At 35.6% G+C, this 22619-nt stretch overlaps 1 protein-coding gene and 1 long non-coding RNA gene across 6 annotated transcripts; both read right to left on the bottom strand.

Moving 5' to 3' along the window:
- Positions 1 to 8480: 8480 nt before the first annotated feature.
- Positions 8481 to 9325, bottom strand: LOC131620087 (WAT1-related protein At1g68170-like). Of its 2 annotated transcripts, none has more exons than XM_058891116.1 (3): positions 9219 to 9279; positions 8985 to 9099; positions 8481 to 8908 (listed from the first exon to the last, which is right to left on the bottom strand). In XM_058891116.1, the coding sequence occupies exons 1-3, from the start codon at positions 9262 to 9264 to the stop codon at positions 8713 to 8715; spliced, it is 357 nt and encodes a 118-aa protein (XP_058747099.1). In that variant the 5' UTR covers positions 9265 to 9279; the 3' UTR covers positions 8481 to 8712. The 2 variants fall into 2 exon arrangements, with proteins under 2 accessions (XP_058747099.1, XP_058747092.1); XM_058891109.1 differs by having other exon boundaries at positions 8488 to 8908; positions 8985 to 9132; positions 9219 to 9325.
- A 1290-nt stretch (positions 9326 to 10615) lies between these two features.
- Positions 10616 to 12886, bottom strand: LOC131620077 (uncharacterized). 4 transcript variants are annotated; one of them, XR_009288989.1, is made up of 6 exons: positions 12518 to 12886; positions 12345 to 12369; positions 12075 to 12241; positions 11862 to 11923; positions 10903 to 11066; positions 10616 to 10787 (listed from the first exon to the last, which is right to left on the bottom strand). It is a non-coding gene; the product is annotated as an uncharacterized LOC131620077 (long non-coding RNA). The 4 variants fall into 4 exon arrangements; XR_009288988.1 differs by having other exon boundaries at positions 12345 to 12645; positions 12723 to 12886; XR_009288987.1 differs by having other exon boundaries at positions 10879 to 11066; positions 12345 to 12886.
- Between the last annotated feature and the right edge of the window lie 9733 nt (positions 12887 to 22619).

The raw sequence follows: 22619 nt of genomic DNA, 5'->3' as shown, positions 1-22619 counted from the left end.
TTTCTTCTTCAAACATCCAGAAGGAGGAAAACTAATTATACATCTTATTTATGTTGATGATATTATTGTTACAGGTGTTGATTTGATTGAGAAACAATTCCTCAAAGAAAATTTATCAATGTAATTTGAGATGAAAGGACTTTGACAACTCAAGTATATCTTTAGAATTGAAGTATGAAAACTTGGACACAAACCAGCCAATGCCCCATTAAGCAAAATAATAAGATAGACTTTAAGGAGGAAATGTCAAAGTGTGAATATTAAGGATTAATGAGAAAGTTTATTTATTTGGAAGATACTAGGCTAAATCTGACATATGTAGTTAGCGTGGCCATCAATTTATGTATGATTCAAGAGAGAGGTACTTGCAAGCTGTAAAATATGTTCTTCGATATTTCAAAGCCTATCTAGGGGGAGGGCTCATGTTTAAAAAATATTGAAGTGTAATCATTAAACATGCTTATTATGCAGGCTCAGTAAGTGAAAGAAAATCTACTTCACGCTATTGCACCTTCTTGTGTGGGAACCTAGTTGTGTGGAGAAATAAGAAACAAAATCCAGTTCCTTGATCAAGCATCGAAGAAGAATTTAGAGTTATGACACAAGAGATTTGTGATTATTATCTATGAAACAAGTGTTAGAAGATTTGAAGACAGGGTTGTTAGAATCAAATTTTTACCTTGATTTATTTTACCTACGTAAAATCGTAGAGTTTATTTCATATTAAAATAATATTCAATATATATATATATATATATATATATATATATATATATATATATATATATATATATATATATATATATATATATCGTGTGTGTGTGTGTGTGTGTGTGTTAAATGCATCAATAATTTAAATTTCTTAACTTATTTATAACGCAAAATCTATTAAATTACCATATTAAAGTATAATAGTCATAAACTTGTATCAAACAACATAAATGACCATCAAATCATAAAAATTAATATTCAAAAGATAAAATAAAAAAGCGTAGGAGAAGTTTTCATAGACCAAAATATGAAACAAGTTTTTTAAAATTTGACAAAAAAACGATAAAATCGGGTCAAAGAGTAAAATCCATCAATTTTACGCGATTTCAGAGCGATTTAAATTGTTTAAAATTGTCTTACGATACAATTTTACATAAAAACGTTTTTATCTATGATTTAACTCAAGATAATAACCTAGAAACATAAAACCTATAGAGTTTAAGTTTGAAATCGAAATTTTAACAACCTTGCTTGAAGATAAATTGTGAAGGATCCATGAAGTTATTTTACAATAATAAATCAATCATTCGTATTGCGCATAATCGTGTTCAACATGGCAAGACAAAACACATTGAAATTGATCAACGTTTCATCAAAGAATAACTAAATAATTAATTGAAAATTACAACCTACATAAACTGAGTATCAACTGACAAATTTGTAAACAAAAAATTTAACAATAAAATGATTCAACTAAGTTATTTGCAAGAATGAAATGATTGATATCATTTTCACTAACTTGAAAGAAAGTGTTGTAAATTGTAATATTAGTCTATCCCCATTAAACAAAATCTACTAAATTAATTTTCTTGATTTAAATATGATTATTTCAGCCTTGAATTACAAATACCCATTACTAAATGATAACAAAAGAGAATTTCTCAAACCACCCCTTGAATCACTTAGTCACTTGACGAAATTTCAATTATGCCTCCTGCACCCGTAAATGTACATCCGGAAGTACTGTTTTTAAAAAAATTTGCTTTTCCACGTAGGTGCATCCATGGAAGCATTTTAAACTAGTGTTTTTTGACAAAAACTACAAATAAATTCAGTTCAGAGATTGTTCCGTAGGTACATCTACGGAATGGCTTAGCGCCAGAATATTCCGTAGATGTACCTACGGAAGCATCTGATATAGTTTGAACTAGCATGATCACTCCCCCATTGTCACATTTCCTCTTCAACACTCACTCTCACAACCCTAAAAAACCTACTTCATCAATATTTTTTTCCACTCCAAAGCTCTAATTTTTTGGTTCAACAAATCAAAGGGAGTAAGAGAAGACTCAATTTCAGATAAATAGTCATCTTTATCCATTGCATTGTCCACATAATGCTTGAATTTTCTGCAAAAAAAATCTATGTTGCTTCTGTAGGTACATCTACGAAACGTGTTGAAGATGAACACGTTCCGGAGGTGCATCTATGGAAGGTGTATGTGTTGTTTTTTTACAGCAGTCTTGTAATTTTCTGCTATTTCTGTTATTGGTTACGAATAGATACGATGTACCCCGATATTATCTCAGTAGAATTAAATCATTCAGTCGAAGTTTCTCCGAATGTTGAAGGGGTAGTCGTAAAGGCGGTAGATGTTGACGGTGACTTTAATAACAAGCAAGAGTTTGATGATCGGGAAAGCATGCTCACATGGATTTGTAGGAATGCAAATGACCTTGGTTTTAGTGCGGTAATAGGAAGATTTGATAATGGTACAACAAGAATAAACGCTTTCCTAACAATGTTGTGTGAAAGAAGTGGGAAATACCATCCTCCTCTAAGGAAGTTTAAAAGAGACGACACGGGTACTAGAAACTGCGAGTGTTCATTTAAAATCCGAGGTTACATGGTGGCTAGCAAGAAGTGGAGATTTAATGTTATTTGTGGTTTGCATAACCATGACATGTGAGGTAAATTACAGGGAATTCCTAGTGTATGTTGGCTCAAACTGGAAGAGAAGACATGTATTAGTGACATGTCCTTGAATCTTGTCCCACCGAAAAGTATACTTGCCACGTTAAAACGAAAAGAACCCGACAACATATAAAATATAAGGCAAGTGTATAACATTTGGTACCATAATATTATGGCAATTAGGGGATATAGAAGTGAGATGCAACAACTGTTGAAGATGTTGGATGATAAAAAATATGTGTCGCGGTACAAAAGTCGCGACGATGGGGTTACAGTCCGAGATATTTTTTGGACTCATCCGGATTCGATAAAGTTGTTCAACACTCTCCAGAAAGTGCTCCTTCTTGATTCTATCTACAAGACCAACAAGTATCGACTTCCATTATTTAAGATGGTAGGTGTTACATCCATTGATAAGACATACGTTGTTGGTTTTACTTTTTTGGAGTGTGAAAAAAAGGATAATTTTAGGTGGGCATTAGAGGTGTGTCGGTCACTTTTGAAGGAACAAGTCGAGATGCCCAAGGCGATTGTTACGGACCACGATACCGCTTTGATGAATGCGGTGGCAAAGATATTTCCTCTTCTAACGCATTACTTTGTCGATATCACATAACATGTAATGTGAGAAGTAAGGTTAAACCCGCGGTCAAGACGAAACAAGTAGAGACCAATGGTGGAAAATCAGTGAAGCCCGGTGTGATTGTTGAACAAATAATGGATGCATGGACTCGTATCGTAAATTCTTCAACAAAAGAATTATACGTCGATTCTGTCTTTCAATTTTGGAAAGTGTGTGAAAAGTATCTGGATTTATTGAAATATGTTGAAAGCACCATTCTTGGTAAGGTGAATGAGAAGTTTGTGTGTGCGTGGACCAATAATCCACCAATAAAGTTGAATCAACACATGCTAGTTTGAAAAATTAGTTGGCTAATAGCAAGGACTTGTGTTGAAATTGGGACACCGTAAATCTCATGATCAAAAACCAACATAATGAGATACAAACCACTATTGTTCAGAGCATTACGGTGTTGGAACATCGATTTCGAGATAACATTCTTTATTCTCAATTGATCGACAATGTGTCTCGGGCCTGGTTAAACTATATTTTTCACAAGGCCAAACGAGGTAAAACTGTCGATTCCAATAGTGGTATTAGTTTATGTGTTTATGTGTTTTCCTTCTACTGTTACTGCTGTATTATTCTGTTTTGTTAAAAAAATAGTAGGGAAACTTCTGTAGATGTATCTACGGAAGACTCTAATTTTAAAAATTATGGGTTTTTTCTGTAGGTACACATACGGAAGCAAAATATCTAACATACTTCTGTGGATATACCTACGAAACTTTCTGTGACAGAAAATGTGTGGTCCATATGCACCAAACTTTTCTATAGAGTTAGGGTTTATAGTGTTGTATTACACACAAACACAAAAATTTCTCAAGAGAATTAATCCATGGCATCTCCTAGGCCATCATCATGGCAGGGGTCATCATCCAAGCGACCCGCTCCTGAACAAATTATTTTCAAAAAGGGACTGACATGTTGTTTTTTCTCCTCTCAAACCCCCGATCCAGATGAAATTTTGGCACATCCATTCCTTGGACCAACTAAAAAGGACTCTGATGTCTTGGTTATGTGAAGACAAGCTTCTTCAAGAGTTTTTGATGAAGACAAAACAACACCATAGCTTTTGGCAAAGGACTTGGATCAAGACTTCTCTCAATATACAAGTTTAATCTTCAATATATCTTGATCAATTGTAAGGTAAATAAGTTAAAGAAAAACTCACTTAGATATAAATGTGTAATCAGTGGAAATATCACATATAACATGCATTGCATTTAAAAGGCTTTTGGTAAAACTCTTTTCAACATAAAAAGCTTTTTTCAAAGTGTTTTTTGGTTTTGTAGTTGAAGTAATCGGTTACTGGAGCTATGGTAACCGGTTACTGAAGTTCTCAAATGATCTCTCTCTGGTTTTTGTATGGGTAATCGATTACCCTGGTTTTAGTAATCGGTTACCCTGTTAAAAATTTGAAAAATATGAACGTTGCAATTGGGTAACCGGTTACTCTACTTCTGGTAACCGATTACCACTGAAACATCACATCTTTTCATGTTTTCTTCAGCCATACGAAATTTTTTTTAAGCAATGTGTTTGCACCTTTTTGAAAATGTTTTTGCAGCCTTTTGGAAGGGTGTTTAATCATATATAAAGGCTTCTTTATTCCTTTTGAAAAACACACATACTATCAATTTTTCATAATCATTTTGTTGTGCTCTTGCTCTCAAATTTCCATTGTGTTCAAACTTCTTTAAAGAAAATTTTCAGCATACACTTTCATATACTTAGAAAATTTTCTTCATCATTTCCATTGAGTACATAATAACCTATTGTGAGAAAACTTTACTTATTACCAAATATATTCAATCACTTGTAATTCTTTATGTTTGTATTGATTACATCTTATTGTTCCAAGTGTGGATATAAGATTGTAAGGTTGTAACCTTGTTGTCCATAGTTTTGGAAACAAGAGGTATCCTTAGGGAGGGTGTTCTCTTAAGGACTTATTGAAATCCAAGAAGGGTGTTCTTGGTGGTTGTCTCTTTAGAAGGACTAGGAAGAGTCTTGTAAGAGTCATAACATTATAGTAAAATCTCTTGCTTGTTGGCAAGGGGACTAGAGTACTCTCGACCTGTGAGGGGAACCAGTATACATCGTGTGTTCATTTACTTTCCGCTTTTATTGCTTTTACCACACACAACAAGATCATAAAAGAATAAAAGGACAAAAATCTACCATCACCTAATTCACCCCCCCTCTTAGGCGCTCATATTAACTTACAATTGGCATCAGAGCAAGTTATAGGTAACTTGTTCCTAAAGATCCAGAATGGCTTCCGCAAATCAAAATCCAATTTTCAAAGATGGTGGTTCTAACAACAAGCCTCCATTGTTTTGTGGTGAATATTTTGACTTTTGGAAAATCCGAATGAAGGCTCATCTAGAAGCACAAGGAGAAGAAGTTTGGGAGGCTGTCCTACAAGGTCCTCATGTCCCTATAACGGTCATTAATGGTGTTGGATCGGAGAAACCTAAAGCGTCATGGGATAATAATGATAGAAAAAGGGTTCTTGCTGACAAAAAGGCGGTCAATCTTCTTCAAGGTGCTCTTAGTATGGATGAATTTTTCCGAGTATCGGCATGTACAACATCAAAGGAAATATGGGATACTCTTGTAGAAACTCATGAAGGTACCACTGAAGTTAAAAGATCAAGATTGAATACTTTAAGCCAAGAGTACGAACTGTTTAGAATGAAGCCCGGAGAAACTATTCTCGATTTGCAAAAACGATTCGTACATTTGACAAATCACTTGAAGGCACTTGGTAAGACTCTTACTACCGAAGAACTTAATCTTAAAGTGCTCAGATCTTTGACAAGGGAGTGGCAACCAAAAGTGACGGCGATATCCGAAAAGAAAAATTTATCAAAATTTACTTCCGCAACACTATTCGGAAAACTTCAAGAGTATGAGACGGAACTTGGAAGATTGGAAAAGCATGAGAACTTAGAGAAGAAATCCAAAGGCATTGCATTAAAAGTAGATTCAAAAGAAAGCAAAATGAAAGATGCATCGGATGAAGATGAAAACTTCTTGCTTCTTGTAAAAAGGTTAGGCAAATTTTTTGGTAATAAAAATAATATTGATAATGCTAACTATGTCAAAAGAAAGAAATTCTCAAAGCACAAGGATAAAGAAGCATCCACTTCATCACAAGAAGTTACATGCTATGAATGTGGGAAACAAGGACACATAAAGCCGGAATGTCCAAAGCTTTCGAAGAAGAATGGATTCAAAGGCAAAAAGGAGTTCAAAAATAAAAAGGCCTACATAGCATGGGAAGATAATGAAGTAAGTTCCTCATCAGACTCCGATAGTGACGAAAGCGCAAACCTAGCACTAATGGCATCACACCACTCCGACGATGAAGAAGGCGAGGTTAGTTATGATGATTCTCTTTTTGATAATGGTGCACAAGGTGCAATAGATGAATTATTAAAAGAATGCAAAATTCTCTATAAAACTATATCATCTCAAAAGAAAATAATATCATCTTTAGAAGAGAAGGTTAAGATAATTGAAGTAGAACATAAAGATGACAAAGAAAAGATGATTAATGTTAAAGAAGATAATGTTGCATGCAAGAATTGTGAATCACTTTCTTCCAAATTGTCCAATTAAAACGTGTTTTAGAAAGATATGAAAAAGGGCAAATTGGATTGGAAAATGTTCTTAGCACACAAAGATACTCCAATGATAAGAGCGGACTTGGTTTCTCTAAATTTGATAAACCAAGATCCAACAAGACTATCTTTGTCAAGGCTAGTAACCAACCAATTCAAGAGAAAGTGATCAGGCCTAAAGTAATGCAACATTATCCTAAAAAAGAAGAATGATGTTAAGAAGAAATCTCATCCTTCTAGATATAGAAGTAACTTTGAACCTACTTATTTTTATTATGGAATTATTGGTCACACACCCAATGCTTGTTATGTAAGAAACTTTAGTGTTCCTAGTGGACATTATGTATGGGTGAAGAAAGGAACTAACTATGATGGACCCAAAGCCATTTGGGTACCTAACAAAACTTAATTTGTTTTGTAGACATGCTTGAAGACCACTTCAAACCTATGGTATCTAGATAGTGGTTGTTCAAAGCATATGACGGGAGACCTAAACCAATTTTCAGATCTAAGGTTAAAGGCCAAGGGTTTTGTCACTTATGGAGACAACAATAAGGGAAGAATTCTTGGCAAAGGCAAAGTTGGTGCACCACCTTTCACATCCATTGAAGATGTTCTTTATGTTGAAGGACTAAAGCATAATCTTCTAAGCATTAGCCAACTTTGTGACAAAGGCTTCAAGATCAAATTCACTAAGGAGGAATGCTTGATCATCGATGAAGTCACCAATGAGGTAAAACTCAAAGGTACAAGAATTAATAACATTTTTATGATTTCTTTAAATGATTTATCTTTGAAAGTAAAATGTCTTTTGGTAAACAATAATAATGATTCATGGCTATGGCATAAAAGAGCAGCCCATATTCATATGGATCATTTAAATAAGTTAACCAAACATGATCTTGTTATTGGCTTACCTAAGATAAAGTTTGTCAAAGATAAATTATGTGATGCATGTCAAAAGGGAAAGCAAACCAAATCATCTTTCAAACACTACAGAAAAAAAGGTCTCCTGCCACGCCTAGAAAACCGAGGCTATATGCAAAATAACCGTAGTGTAACGCTGAGGCCACGGTTTGGCCACGGAAATTCAACTGTGTAGTATGCGGCCGTGGCCTAAAGTAAAGTCCACGGTTTTTTGGTATAGACCACGCCTTTTTTACAACCGTGGCTTTTTTAGGCCACGGTTTAGGTAGCTTGATGAAGGCCGCGGTTTGTATTTGCCATGACTGCAAAACTGTGGCTATATGGTAAAGCCACGGTTTCATTTTAACGTTTACGACACAGTATTAGTTCAAGATATAGCCACGGTTTGGTTATGACCACCTATTTAAAACCGTTGTTATATGTTATGCTTTCTAAACCATTTATCTTGCCACGGTTTATTTCTGTATCATTACATAAATATGTCATATATATATATATATATATATATATATATATATATATATATATATATATATATATATATATATATATATATATATATATATAATTAACAATAAAGTATAGGTGTGACCTAAGAAAATCAATGAACCAATAAGTATAACAATTTTAAAAGAACATTACTCATTAAAGTATAACACGAGGTGTGCTAATTTTTTTTCTTCACCGTTTATTTCATAGTATGACTCAATCTCATTTTTGCTTTAATGATGTTCTTTGATTCCTCCTCCATCAACATTCTATGGATTCAAACTTTCGTGTTCAAACCTTTGGTAACTTATTCCCAAATTTTAATTCATGAAACAAAAATCTAAATTAATCCTAAACCTATGTAATAATAGAATTGCTCCTACTGTTTGGTTCGGCTATTGCTGCTTCAGTGACCAAGTCATGATCTAATGTCTTGGACATAACAACAACCTCAGTTGACCTTTCAAATTCTTGAGCAATGAAGTTAGTTTCTTTGCTCTTAGCCCATAACACCATGTACAAGCCACCCACAATTAGCACACCTCCAATTACACTAACATGTTTCACAAAACCAAGAGTTAGTACAAATCATAATCATAGAGAGTTTCACAGTATTTTTATATGCATACCTTCCAACATAGAGAGTCTCATCTAACAACAAGGAAGCAGCAATAGCCACAATCAAAAGGTTAAGAGGGCTGAATGCAGATGCATACACTGGACCTTTCTTCCTTACACACCATGCTGTCACAACACTAATCCAGATGTCAAAATTCCCTGCAGTTAATAACATTCTCGTGAATGCGCGCATGAGTGCGTGATTCTAGTAAGAAATCTGAGTTCGTAAGTGTAGGTTTAAGTACCGAATAAATTGCGGTTAGAAGTCTGAAACTCCAACCCAATTTCCATTGACTAAAATCTTTCTCAACACAAAGGGCAAAGAAAATCAATGAACCAATAAGTATAACAATTTTAAAATATTACTCATTAAAGTATAAGTGCTGCCCTAAGTGAGCCTAAATGCACTGGAAGAAAGGAATCATTTTGATAAAAAAGAAAGTAAGACACAAGAAAGAAGAAAGGAATTATTTTTATACCTTCCGCTTCATTGTTGGAGCCCAGCCAAGTTTCTCTTTGATAAGTGTATTGTCTGAGTTACGACCACGAACGCCCTCTGGGCCAGGAATGTGATGTATAGGAGTTTTCTTGTCGTCAAAACCAAGAACGATCTCAGCCATCTCATTCATGCTGACCATTTCATCACTTCCAATATTTACCGGCTCACGGAAGTCGAATTTAGTCAGTCTAAACACAACAATAGATCAAAATGTCAAGTCCTCTATCATAGAATATGAATTAACTTGAAACAGTTTAGTTACTTGATTAACACCAAATCAACCAGTTTAATAGTCATGTTTACATCAATCATAAATATCATAAGCTCAAAATTCTAAATCAAACAGAGAAACTCAACACAATTATCACAAACCCTAAATTAAAAGGCTTAGATTACATAAAGGCTTAGATTCTAGTTAGATAGTAAATCAATGAACCAATAAGTATAACAATTTTAAAAATTGTCCCTGTTAACAGAATTATAACCTTATTTCATTTTCATTAGAATCTAACCTTAAATTCAAAAAGCACTTACATAAAGTAACTAGTTTAGAACACAACCGAAACCCTTGGCCAACTCTGAAGCTCCATCATTCACTTACTTAATATCAGCCATGCAGCTTTGACACAAGGAAGAAAATACAAGTCAGCAGCAAGAATATTCGACCCTGGGTAAGCCAATTCATGACTCAAGTTGTACTATCGTGTCAACTTGCCTTTCCTGCTTTGCAAAGAGTAGCACACTGAGCCTCTGCTAGAGCTTATAAACAAAAAACTACAAACTGGTACCTATTTAATTTGCATGTTTTATACTTAAGAACAAGATCACGAGGAGATGAGATATTCAAATGCCAAAATTGTCTGGACAAATAAAATAATAACAATGAGATGTAAAAATGAGACTGCTAGAGCTTAAGATGGTTCATTAAAACCAGTCATGTGAGGAAGATAATGGTTTGAAACAATTTTGGCAGTCTCATCAATTAAATAGGAAGCATCTTGATAATGAACAAGTACTTATTCAAACCATTATCATCCTTTTACCAATTAGCAAATTAGCTTGCAAACTGATGGGAATCTGAGAGGAAGATGTAAAAAAATGAAACATCTATCCAAATTCCATTTCATAATTCAGTGTCCACAAAAGAGGTCTAAACAAGCTTTGAATAAGTCATTATTAAGCAACTTAATTAATTAAGGATATTTAATCTTAAACTAAAACTCTAAACTCACCTTGTGAATAAGACCATTTTGAATAATTGAGTTGCTTAACTTCAAATAGAGTTCATACAATGCATCTACTTCACTCACAGTAACTACAGAACAAAACTTGATTCAATCAACATATTATAGTGATTAATTGAATTAATTAATCGACTAATATATCATTTGAAACAGAACTACTACCGGTTAATGATGATGGATACTCACAAGGTGTCTCGGAAGCAAGATTCACACTCAAATTTGATGTTAAATGGTGCATTCTTTAGGGCATCAGGAGCAGGTTCATCATCAAGCTATGCAAGAGCATCAAGTTCAGCAGCAAAACCATCATCTGTAGTTGCTTCCATCACTGCAGCAGCTGGAACATTAAACTGCAAAAAGGGTTCACGTTGCTGAATTTAAAAAGCCTATTACTTTAGAAATAAAGGCAAGAAATGATCATGAATATGATTATGAATATGCCAATTTGTTGTAAATTGAAGTTTATAGACATTTTGCTTTGTAACTACAACCTTAGCTTGTGTCTGAAATAATCCACTTAGGTTGATAGACACATGTGATAGAGTTGATATAATTATATGTTTAATGAAAAAACCAGAAATGTTGATTTTTCTGTTGCTAATGTCTCTTTTCATGATTCTTTCTTTATGAATGAAAAGTGTTTGATTTGATCATGTGGAGCATAGATACACATCACATGAAGTGGAAGTGAGATTCAATTATCTTCATTGGTAACAGTAACCATGAAGATCATAGATATATGACATTTAAATTTAACTTGTCAAGAAAAATACATTAAGTGAAAATGAGAGTGTAGATTGGCAACCAAAAATAATAGATTAAATTTGTCACCCTACCATATGCAAATTTATCCCAAAGAAATTGAACAAGTAATATTAGTTATCTTTGATGGTAAAGAAATCGAACAAGTATATATGAGAACGGGACTGACGGCCAAAACTTAGAAATAAATTGGCCACCCTACCATAGATAACTATGAAAAACACTAAATTCAAAGAGAAAATGTATCACATCACATCCAAGTTTAACTGAAATCAACTGTTAAACATAACATCAACTCCCTAAACAATAAATATGTCAACATTGAAAGTTTGTTAGCAGATCAAGATAGGAAAGCTGAGAGTACTTGTACATTTGTTCTGCACCTTAACTAAAACTCCTTTAGCAGTGGAAATAGGTGAATGAGAGCCAATTATGGCATGTCAGCCTGCAAAAACATAGGACAGATAAACTAAAGAAATTAGTAAGACAGGAAAGCGCACCAAAACTCTTCACCTCTCCTCAACTGGGGCATAATCACGCAAGCAGCTAGAGTGTTGAAGAAGACATAAAATAAATGAAGAAAGGAACCAACTGACAAGATTATCCGAACAAAAGATAGCAACTCAGCCCTCAGACAATGTTAGATTTGTACTTTTTCAACATCCATAAAGCCTCTCAACATCCATCAATGGAGTCCATTATAGATCCAATCCAATTAAAGGACCTCGCAATAGTAAACTCCAATCTATTTCAGCACCCTCACCTGTCAATGATCACAAGTTCGTGAGATAAGCTAAGAAATATAAACACCGACACTGACACGGATACATACACAAAGGGAAAAGAGAAGAAATAGAAGAGGTTACCTTGCGGGGTGTCTTGGGTTCTTTCCTAGGAGGTTTAGGAGGAGTATCAGACTCATTAGAGAAACCGGAATGATGTCCAAAAATCGAAGGCGAATTCGACGAAAAAGGCGAAGAAGGGTTAGATTTGTACGCAGAGAAAAGAGAAAGGTGAAGGTTGGGAAGAAGAATCGTACACGGAGATGGCGCGCTACCCAATCCCTTAGTTCTCTCTACAGTGCGACTTTCTTCTTCTCGAACCCTATTCTGCTTCGTTTTTTCACAACTAGGGTTTCGTTTTCCCTTTTAGAATTTGTGTTAATCTCTGTAAAAATCAAACAAATTAGGTTAATAAAACATGATGTTGAACAAAAACTAACATGAATCGAAAAAATCGGAGACGGAAAGGAGATATCGCTGGAGATGGAGGTCGCGCTGCCATTTGTGATGAAAAGAGAAGAAGGCAATGTTAGTTGTTGTTGTCGATCGGAGGAGAGGAATCGGCCGCACCACCATCACCCGTTCACGGTCTTCTCTTGAAGGAGGGAGAGAGTTTTGGATTTTACTATCTCTAACCCTATTTTCATTTGTGAACGAAAACTAAAATTGTATTTACATTTTTAACTTTTTTTTTAATCTAAAAAAAATTAAGGAGAGGGAAACTTAAAAAAAAGAGGGAAATTCTGGCGGGCTATATTTTTTTGGGTTTGGACCATATTTTGAAGTGAAAATTATAATGCCGCGGTTTTACTATTGCGGCTTAAACTATCCGCAGTTTGTTAACCGTGGAAAATGATGAAAAGGCCACAGTTTCACACTCCGGATTCAATATTTCTAAACATATGTCTACGATTTGAAAACTCTGGCCAAAGCTTGTATGTGGCCAGAGTTTTTGAATTGTGGAAAAATTTAGCGTGGCCGTAGACTTTTTTTCTTGTAGTGAAACCAAAGAATGTGGTGACTACAACAAGACCACTTCAGTTATTGCATATGGATTTATTTGGTCCATCAAGGACAAGAAGCTTCGGAGGTAATGTATACACGTTAGTTATTGTTGATGATTATTCTAGATATTCTTGGACTTAGTGATGCTTTTAAAGCCTTTAAGAAGTATGCAAAACAAATCCAAAATGAGAAGTCATTAAAGATTGTATCCATAAGAAGTGATCATGGTGGAGAATTTCAAAATGCATCATTTGAAGAATTTTGTGAAGAACATGGTATCTCTCATAATTTTTCAGCACCAAGAACTCCACAACAAAATGGAGTAGTTGAAAGGAAAAATAGGTTTCTAGTGGAACTTGCAAGAACAATGCTTAGTGATGCAAATCTTCCTAAATACTTTTGGGCGGATGCGGTTAGTACGGCATGTTATGTTGGAAATCGAGTGATCATTAGACCTATCTTAAAGAAGACTCCATATGAACTCTTCAAGGGAAGAAAGCCAAACATTGCTCACTTTCACATTTTTGGATGCAAGTGCTTTGTTCTCAACAATGACAAAGACAATCTTGGTAAGTTTGATGAGAAATCCGACGAAGGTATATTTCTTGGTTACTCTCTCTCTAGTAAAGCATATAGAATCTATAATAAAAGAACTTTGACTATTGAAGAATCTATGCATGTATCTTTGATGAGACTAACACCTCCAAAGAGGAAATAGTTGTTTGTGATGATGATGATCCCTTAGATTTACCCCCGAAAGAACTTTCAAATGATACAATTGTGAAGGCACCGGAAGTTCAACAAGAAAGTGTTCAACAAGAAAGTGTTCAACAAGAAAGTGTATAACAAGAATCAAACACCAATGATCTACCAAGAGAATGGAGAACTCATAGAGATCATCCTATTGATAAGGTTATTGGTGATATTAGCCAAGGAGTTGCAACAAGATTAAATCTCAAAGATGCTTGCTTACACATGGCTTTTGTTTCACAAATAGAACCTTCCAAGGTATCTCAAGCACTAGAAGATGATCAATGGATTCTTGCCATGCAAGAAGAGCTGAATCAATTCGAGCGAAACGATGTTTGGGAACTTGTTCCTAATCCAGGAAACAAACGTATCATTGGAACCAAATGGGTATTCAAGAATAAGATGGACGAAAATGGTATAATTACTCGAAACAAGGCAAGATTAGTGGCACAAGGGTAAAATCAAGAAGAAGGTATTGACTTTGAAGAAACCTTTGCTCCGGTAGCTAGGTTGGAGGCGATAAGATTACTTCTTGCGTATGCATGCTCATTAGACTTTGAACTTTTCCAAATGGATGTAAAAAGTGCTTTTCTCAATGGTATCATCAATGAAGAAGTTTATGTAAAGCAACCCCCCGGGTTTGAAGACTACAAGCATCCTACTCATGTCTTCAAACTAAAGAAAGCATTATATGGGCTAAAACAAGCACCAAGGGCTTGGTATGATCGACTAAGTACCTTCCTAATCGAAAAAGGGTTTGTAAAGGGTAAAGTAGATACTACTCTTTTCATTAAAAAAATTCAATCGTCATACTTTACTTGTACAAATTTATGTAGATGATATTGTTCTTGGTTCGACTAACCATGAAATGTGCAAAGAGTTTTCTTCAATGATGCAAGGAGAATTTGAAATGTCCATGATGGGAAGATTAAATTTCTTCCTTGGTCTCCAAATAAAACAACTCAAGCATGGAATCTTCATCAATCAGTCAAAATATTGCAAAGAACTAATCAAGAAATTTGAGATGGAAAATAGTAAAGATAGTGCAACACCAATGGGATCTGGCACCTACCTTGATCCAGATGAACCAGGCAATCCTGTCAACATCACAGAATATCGTGGAATGATCGGCTCACTTTTATACTTAACGGCAAGTCGACCAGATATAATGTTTAACGTCTGCTTATGTGCCAGATATCAAGCCAACCCTAAAGAATCTCACCTTGCAGCAGTCAAACGAATCATTAAATATCTAAAAGGAACAACCAATGTCGGCTTATGGTATCCTAAAGGTAGTATGAATACTTTAGTTGGTCATTCTGATGCTGACTATGCAGGCTGTAAAACTTATCGCAAAAGCACCAGTGGAACGTGTCACATTTTGGGAAATGCTCTAGTGTCATGGTCATGCAAGAAACAAGCAAGCGTGGCTCTTAGTACTGCTGAGGCTGAATATATTGCAGCCGGAAGTGGATGCGCTCAAATCTTATGGCTCAAACAGCAACTGCTTGACTATGGTTTAAACCTTGGTTGTATTCCTCTAAGATGTGATAACACAAGCGCGATCAACATAACAAAAAATTCAGTGATGCACTCCCGCACAAAACACATAGATATCAGACATCATTTCATACGGGATCACGTGTTCAAAGGTGATGTCGAGATAACATTTGTAGATACGCAAAATTAACTTGCGGATATCTTCACAAAGCCGCTTCTGAAAGATGCGTTCTATAAAATTCGTCGGGAACTTGGCATTTTGGATGAAAGTGATCTAGCCTAAATCTTCACAAAACTATTAAGGTGCTTTCTTTCTATGCTTATCATGTTTTTCCTATGTTTCTTTTATGTTTTTTTTCCATTTTTTGCATCAGTAATCGGTTACCCATATGGGAGTAATCGGTTACCCTGGGCGTTTTGCGCAAAAAATTGTGTTTTACTTTGAGTAATCGGTTACCCAGATAGGAGTAATCGGTTACCCTGGGCATTTTGCACAAAAATTATTTTTTCACTTTGAGTAACCGGTTACCTAAACCCCTGTAACCGATTACCCTGCGTTCCAGAATTATTTATTTACGTTTTTAAGCTTTTCAAAGGTTTTTTTTTTTTTATTTTTATCTTGTCTTGCATATGTGGCATACATGCATGCATCATATTTTTAATTTTATTTCCTCTCTCCTCAAATCTTCTTTTTATCTCTTCCACCTACCTCTCTTAAATCTCATTCAACTCATTCAAACCTCTCATAACTACACATTCAATCCATTCAACCCTCACATTCACTACTCTTAAAAAACTCTCAAATTCCCATAAACTCTCTACCTTTTATATTACCTCAAACCTTCATCTCTCCATCCATAACCTAACATCTCTATCATCTTCTCCAAACCCTAACTTTCATCATGAGATCTTCAAGAAGCAGCAAGCATGTGGATGGAAGTTCTTCAAGGCATCCGGCGGAACCATCCTTGAAAGCTCGTCGACTCACCTTCAATGTCCGCAAGAGACCTCTAATGGCAACAAAGTATGGTATGTTGCATAAATTCCCTAACACTAGTTTCCAATTTCCGGAATTGCTTAGATATCAAAAAGTGGATAGATTTGTTAGTGACCATGGAGAAGTATATGCGGATTTAGTGAAAGATTTCTATTGTTCTTTTGAAATTGGGAATGATTTATCTTTGTCTAGTGAGGTTCAAGGGAAACAAATTTCCATGACCTTAGAAGAATTTAGGGAGTTTTCAACTATTCCTACTACCGGCTTGGTTATCCTTCACGGCATGACACCTCCATGGGAGAACTATTCTAGGTATGGCTACTTTTATGACATTTCAAGAGAATCGGTTAGGGAGAGCTTCGCGGCCAAGGCTAACACGGCGGAACGTTTGGTATTACCGGCAAAAAATTTAACTGTGAGTGATCGAGTGCTTCACTTTTTCATTAGCTATATTTTGATTCCAAAACATTCCAACCACTCTCAAGTGAGTGATACCGAGTTGATGATTATGTTTGCGGTCAAAAAACGCATTAAACTCGATTGGGCAACTTGATCCTAAGGAATATGGAGCATCAACTTAAATTAACGGGTGGCCTACCTTATGCTAGAATGATTTCACGCCTTTTGCCTCAATTTGATATTGGTCTAAGAAGGGAACCTAAAATCATGATGACTAATGATAATGAGATTGACACTTCAACCATCACCAAAAATACCGGCATTTTTCAAAACCGTGAAGGTCGGTTTGTTTATCAAGATGTTGAACCACAACAACCAAATGTTCCCTACCAACCTCCCGCTATGCCCGAAGGAGGATACACAAATGAAGCTATCTACAACCTTCAAATGTTAACCTATAACAAGGTGTGTGCTATGGACACCTATATGATCAACCGGTTTAACAACATTCAACTCCAAATAGATATGCTTCACAACCAAGATGAAGAGGAAGAATAGGAGGAAGAGGAAGAGAACATGGATGAGCAAGAATAGTCATTTCATTTCATATTATCATTTAGCTTATGTTTTATCATCTTTGTTTGTTCTAGTTTTATGTTATTTTCATCAAAGTTGTGTGTTTAAATTTCATGTTCTAAAAACAATGTTTGCATTATGTTAGTATGTTTTGAATTATTAAATTTGAGTTATGTTTGGATTAAATATATCTTCTATATTCTTTGTAACATTTATACACTCTAACTTTTATTAGTCTTTCATTCCTTTTTGTTAATGACAAAGGGGGAGAAAGATCTCAAAATTATATGATTGCTTTTACTAACCATATGTAAAATTATATGATTGCTTTTACTAACCATATGTAGCTCAAGAATACTTAACTTTCAAAATCAAGAAATACTCTTACATAAAGGGGGAGTATTGGTGATAGGGGGAGCAAAAGTCAATCATAAGGCAAAAGCAATATTATTCATATTTTCATCTAAGATTGGTTTGTCATCATCAAAAAGGGGGAGAATGTGAAGACAAGCTTCTTCAAGAGTTTTTGATGAAGACAAAACAACACCATAGCTTTTGGCAAAGGACTTGGATCAAGACTTCTCTCAATATACAAGTTTAATCTTCAATATATCTTGATCAATTGTAAGGTAAATAAGTTAAAGAAAAACTCACTTAGATATAAATGTGTAATCAATGGAAATATCACATATAACATGCATTGCATTTAAAAGGCTTTTGGTAAAACTCTTTTCAACATAAAAAGCTTTTTTTCAAAGTGTTTTTTGGTTTTGTAGTTGAAGTAATCGGTTACTGGAGCTATGGTAACCGGTTACTGAAGTTCTCAAATGATCTCTCTCGGGTTTTTGTATGGGTAATCGATTACCCTGGTTTCAGTACTCGGTTACCCTGTTAAAAATTTGAAAAATATGAACGTTGCAATTGGGTAACCGGTTACTCTACTTCTGGTAACCGATTACCACTGAAACATCACATCTTTTCATGTTTTCTTCAGCCATACGAAATTTGTTTTAAGCAATGTGTTTGCACCTTTTTGAAAATGTTTTTGCAGCCTTTTGGAAGGGTGTTTAATCATATATAAAGGCTTCTTTATTCCTTTTGAAAAACACACATACTATCAATTTTTCATAATCATTTTGTTGTGCTCTTGCTCTCAAATTTCCATTGTGTTCAAACTTCTTTAAAGAAAATTTTCAGCATACACTTTCATATACTTAGAAAATTTTCTTCATCATTTCCATTGAGTACATAATAACCTATTGTGAGAAAACTTTGCTTATTACCAAATATATTCAATCACTTGTAATTCTTTATGTTTGTATTGATTACATCTTATTTTTCCAAGTGTGGATATAAGATTGTAAGGTTGTAACCTTGTTGTCCATAGTTTTGGAAACAAGAGGTATCCTTAGGGAGGGTGTTCTCTTAAGGACTTATTGAAATCCAAGAAGGGTGTTCTTGGTGGTTGTCTCTTTAGAAGGACTAGGAAGAGTCTTGTAAGAGTCATAACATTATAGTAAAATCTCTTGCTTGTTGGCAAGGGGACTGGAGTACTCTCGACCTGTGAGGGGAACCAGTATACATCGTGTGTTCATTTACTTTCCGCTTTTATTGCTTTTACCACACACAACAAGATCATAAAAGAATAAAAGGACAAAAATCTACCATCACCTAATTCACCCCCCCTCTTAGGCGCTCATATTAACTTACAGGTTAGAGGGGGGTACAAACCTGGCGAAGTCATCAGAAGGATTCAGGGGCTTAGAACAAAGACCTCAGTTGAGACCGAAGAAACAGAACGTTGGTGGGATGAAGTGGAAAACGACATTGATGTCATTCAAATGATGCATGGATATGATGAAATTATTTTGACTGTTGTAATTTCTTAGATGTAGTATTAATTTTCTGTTTGAAATTTCAATGTAATGCCAATTTTAATCAATGAATGTTTCTTTTATCATTGTTTTTTTGTTTTCCAGATTATGGATTTGTTCTACATGTGTACTTACGAAGTGTTTCGTGTGTGCATCTACGAAATATTTTCACATAAATGTAAAAAAAGTGCTTTCCAAAGTATATCTACGGAGGCAGAAAGACAATTTTGTCAATTCAATATTATGTGAGAGATCTAAGAGATAAGGTGGGAAATTCTCTAACAAAAATACATTTGATAATTTATAAATTTTAATGGAAATTTCTTTACCCACCTCCTTACTTTCTTGGTCGCCCCTGGTGAAATCTCCAAAATACCCCCTGTTTCGGAAATGAATTTTCGAAAACGTGTTTTTTTTGAAAAAAAAATGTTGTTTCGGAAATGTATTTCCGAATACGTGTTTTTTTTTATGAAAAAAACTGATTTCGGAAATGTACATCCAAAATAATGTTTTTTTTCCACAAAATAAGTGAATTCGGAAGTGCATCTCTGAATTCACCCCCCTTGTAAGAATTCGGAAATGTACTTCCGAAATGAGGTCTGGACAAAAGAAAAATAACAAACAACAACGATTCGATTTATTTAACGGATGAAGATTACATCGATCACATTACATAAGATTAAAGTTACATATTGTTAAACATGGGTAGGTGAGGATGAGTTAACATTTTGATAACGTCGGCCCCCGATCTTTGAAGTTTTGCATCCAACTCGATTAAACATCTGTTGTCGTTAAGCGATGGCGAGCGGTACTCAAGCTTGACAACCTTCTGATTTTCCAGATATTGCAATAGCGTGTTGAGCAACGTTATAAAGTCCGCAAACGGCGTGTCGCGCAAGAAGCGAAATTGGAACGACATCGGGTAGCCACTGGTGAAGTAGACGAATGCTAGGTAGGGGTAGGTTTGTGTCATTTGTGTTTTGTGGTGTGAAGAGGATGAAGAAGAGTGTGTTGTATTTATAGACTTATTGGAGTAATAATGGCCCAACAAACCTTATCCTGCATTCAGGGAAAGTTTCGAAAATAAACTTCCGAAATTGGTCTGAAAACAAGTATAATTCAGAATTTCATTTCCGAATTATGCAGAAACAGAGCTGAATTTTGCATTTTGTGCATTACATTCTGTTTTGGGTTAACAATACCAAAAGCATACAAAATAGGCATAAAATATGCAATGACAACATAAAACATACTTATGTTATATATGTATTGAATCAGTCCGATTTTACATGGTAAACGATAATACATACTAAAATTCGCCGAACCAATCGGTGGCGCCTAAATCTAAAATCGGTATGTTCTTCGACCGCTCTCTATTTTGCTCACGCTCTTGGCTCATCATTTCTTCAAACTCTGCCATTCTTGAAACGAAAGGATCCGGCCAAGTCTCTGCCTCATTTGAATGATGTGCCGTCCATTGACAAGAAGTAGCCGGTATAGGACACCCCGGTTTCAAAAAAACTTGCACGAAGTGGCGCGATCTTAGATACCCGATACATATGATGCGGCTCGACGCGTCCAATGGCGGTCGACTATGAAGTGGAAAGAATGTCTCACATAGTCCAAATCTCGTCAAATCGACACACACCCTATCGTATGCACTTGCTATTCGATGGCCCATATCGGGGAATGACATCCACTTCGAAACCGGGGCGATACCGCTAAGTGATGGAACAAGTGAATCATGAAGTTTCTCAAAGTTTTCTTGATTTTCATAGTGTCGGTCGTAGATGTCCCGATGCGAAGTCAACTCCGAAAGAAGTTCCCGTCGAATTAAAGTGTGATTTTCTTCCCCTTTTCCAAGCAAACCCGCAACGGCCCGATATCCACAATTGTCGTCGCCTCAAACATCAACTATGTTATCGATATATTTGTGCATAAAAAGTGGCATCTCATCAATATAGACCATGGGTGATTTTTTGATCGGTGGTGTGCGAGGCGGCTTCGAAATACGGGCTCCTTTGTTACCACTACACTTGGACTTTGGTGTCGGTGAATCCGGGAACAATGCATCAACATGTTCAAAGTAGGAAGGAGATCGTTTTGTTGATGTGTCTTGTGTATTTTTTGGCTTTTTCGGAGCACCTTTCGTTTTAACCGGTTGAGATGGAGGTTTCAAATCGGTGGTCTCCGGAAATGCAATTTTTCGTAATTGTTCTTTTATGTGCATTTTCATTGTGTCATCCGCTTTAGCAAACTTATCCATTATCACTTCCAACTCGTTAGAGATGGTGATTTTGGAATCATTTTCTTTCGGCGGCTCGAAATCATCAAAACGGAGCTTCTTCCAATGGTCGATTACCTTATTCATGCGCATCGGTGAATTCAAATTCATTTTTTTAGAAAGTATACATGCACATGGAAGGCCGTATGTCTTTCTAATGGTGCACCCACATTTAGAACTATCTGGACCCGTTGTCTCCGCCCGCTTTGCTTCATGAAACATAAAATTCAAACCCGAACGAGATATGTTGTAAATCAATTGCGAGAATAGATTTTTGCCCTTAAACCGGTGTTCCATAATCGTCTTGCTCCGACCGAACGATGTTTGAATTTCATTGTGTTGATTTTGGAGCATTTGGTTCACGGTGTTCCATCCCCGACATAAATCTCCCTTGCTATCACCTAACCATCTCTTCAACACCGCATGTGCGGATTCAACTCGGTTAGTCGTGGTGCAACCAAGATGTCTTACTCGATCCGTCCAAGCACAAACAACTTTTTCCTTTACTTTGTCAAGGATAGTGGATTCGACATAATGACAAAAAGTCTTAATGGAAACGCACAAAGACCTAAAGTATACCAATTTCTCGGTATACAACTATTCGGTGTGTGCATCTAAAATCTCCCTCCATGCGGCCATAATCCTATCCACCACAACACCGGCTTTGATGATTTTACCGTTTTCATCCGACCTATCTTTCGTGGCAACCGCGGGTTTGAGCTTACTTCTCATGTTGCGCGTTATGTGATACCGGCAAAGTAATGCGGTCGATGTCGGGAAGACGGTATCGACCGCATTCATCAAAGCATTGTCTTGGTCGGTAACAATGACACTTGGCATAACCTTTTGATCAACCAACAAAGACTTGCATACTCCCAAAGCCCATGTAAAGTTATCTTCCTCTTCACATTCCAAAAAAGCAAATCCGACCGAATATGTCTTGTCCGTCGAGGTCACACCGACAATCTCTAGAA

Source organism: Vicia villosa, linkage group LG1 (assembly GCF_029867415.1).
Source record: "Vicia villosa cultivar HV-30 ecotype Madison, WI linkage group LG1, Vvil1.0, whole genome shotgun sequence".
NCBI classification, from domain to species: domain Eukaryota; kingdom Viridiplantae; phylum Streptophyta; class Magnoliopsida; order Fabales; family Fabaceae; genus Vicia; species Vicia villosa.
Note: the sequence above shows the minus strand (reverse complement) of the source record. Positions and strands in the feature narration are given on the sequence as shown.

Bases quoted from the DNA above. Each gene is read 5' to 3' on its own strand.
- LOC131620087 (XM_058891109.1), bottom strand. From the start codon at position 9,264: ATGGAAATTGGGTTGGAGTTTCAGACTTCTAACCGCAATTTATTCG. The intron at 9,133-9,218 runs GTACTTAAACCT...TATTAACTGCAG, and splicing joins TTCTAACCGCAATTTATTCG to GGAATTTTGACATCTGGATT. The intron at 8,909-8,984 runs GTATGCATATAA...GAAACATGTTAG, and splicing joins GAGACTCTCTATGTTGGAAG to TGTAATTGGAGGTGTGCTAA.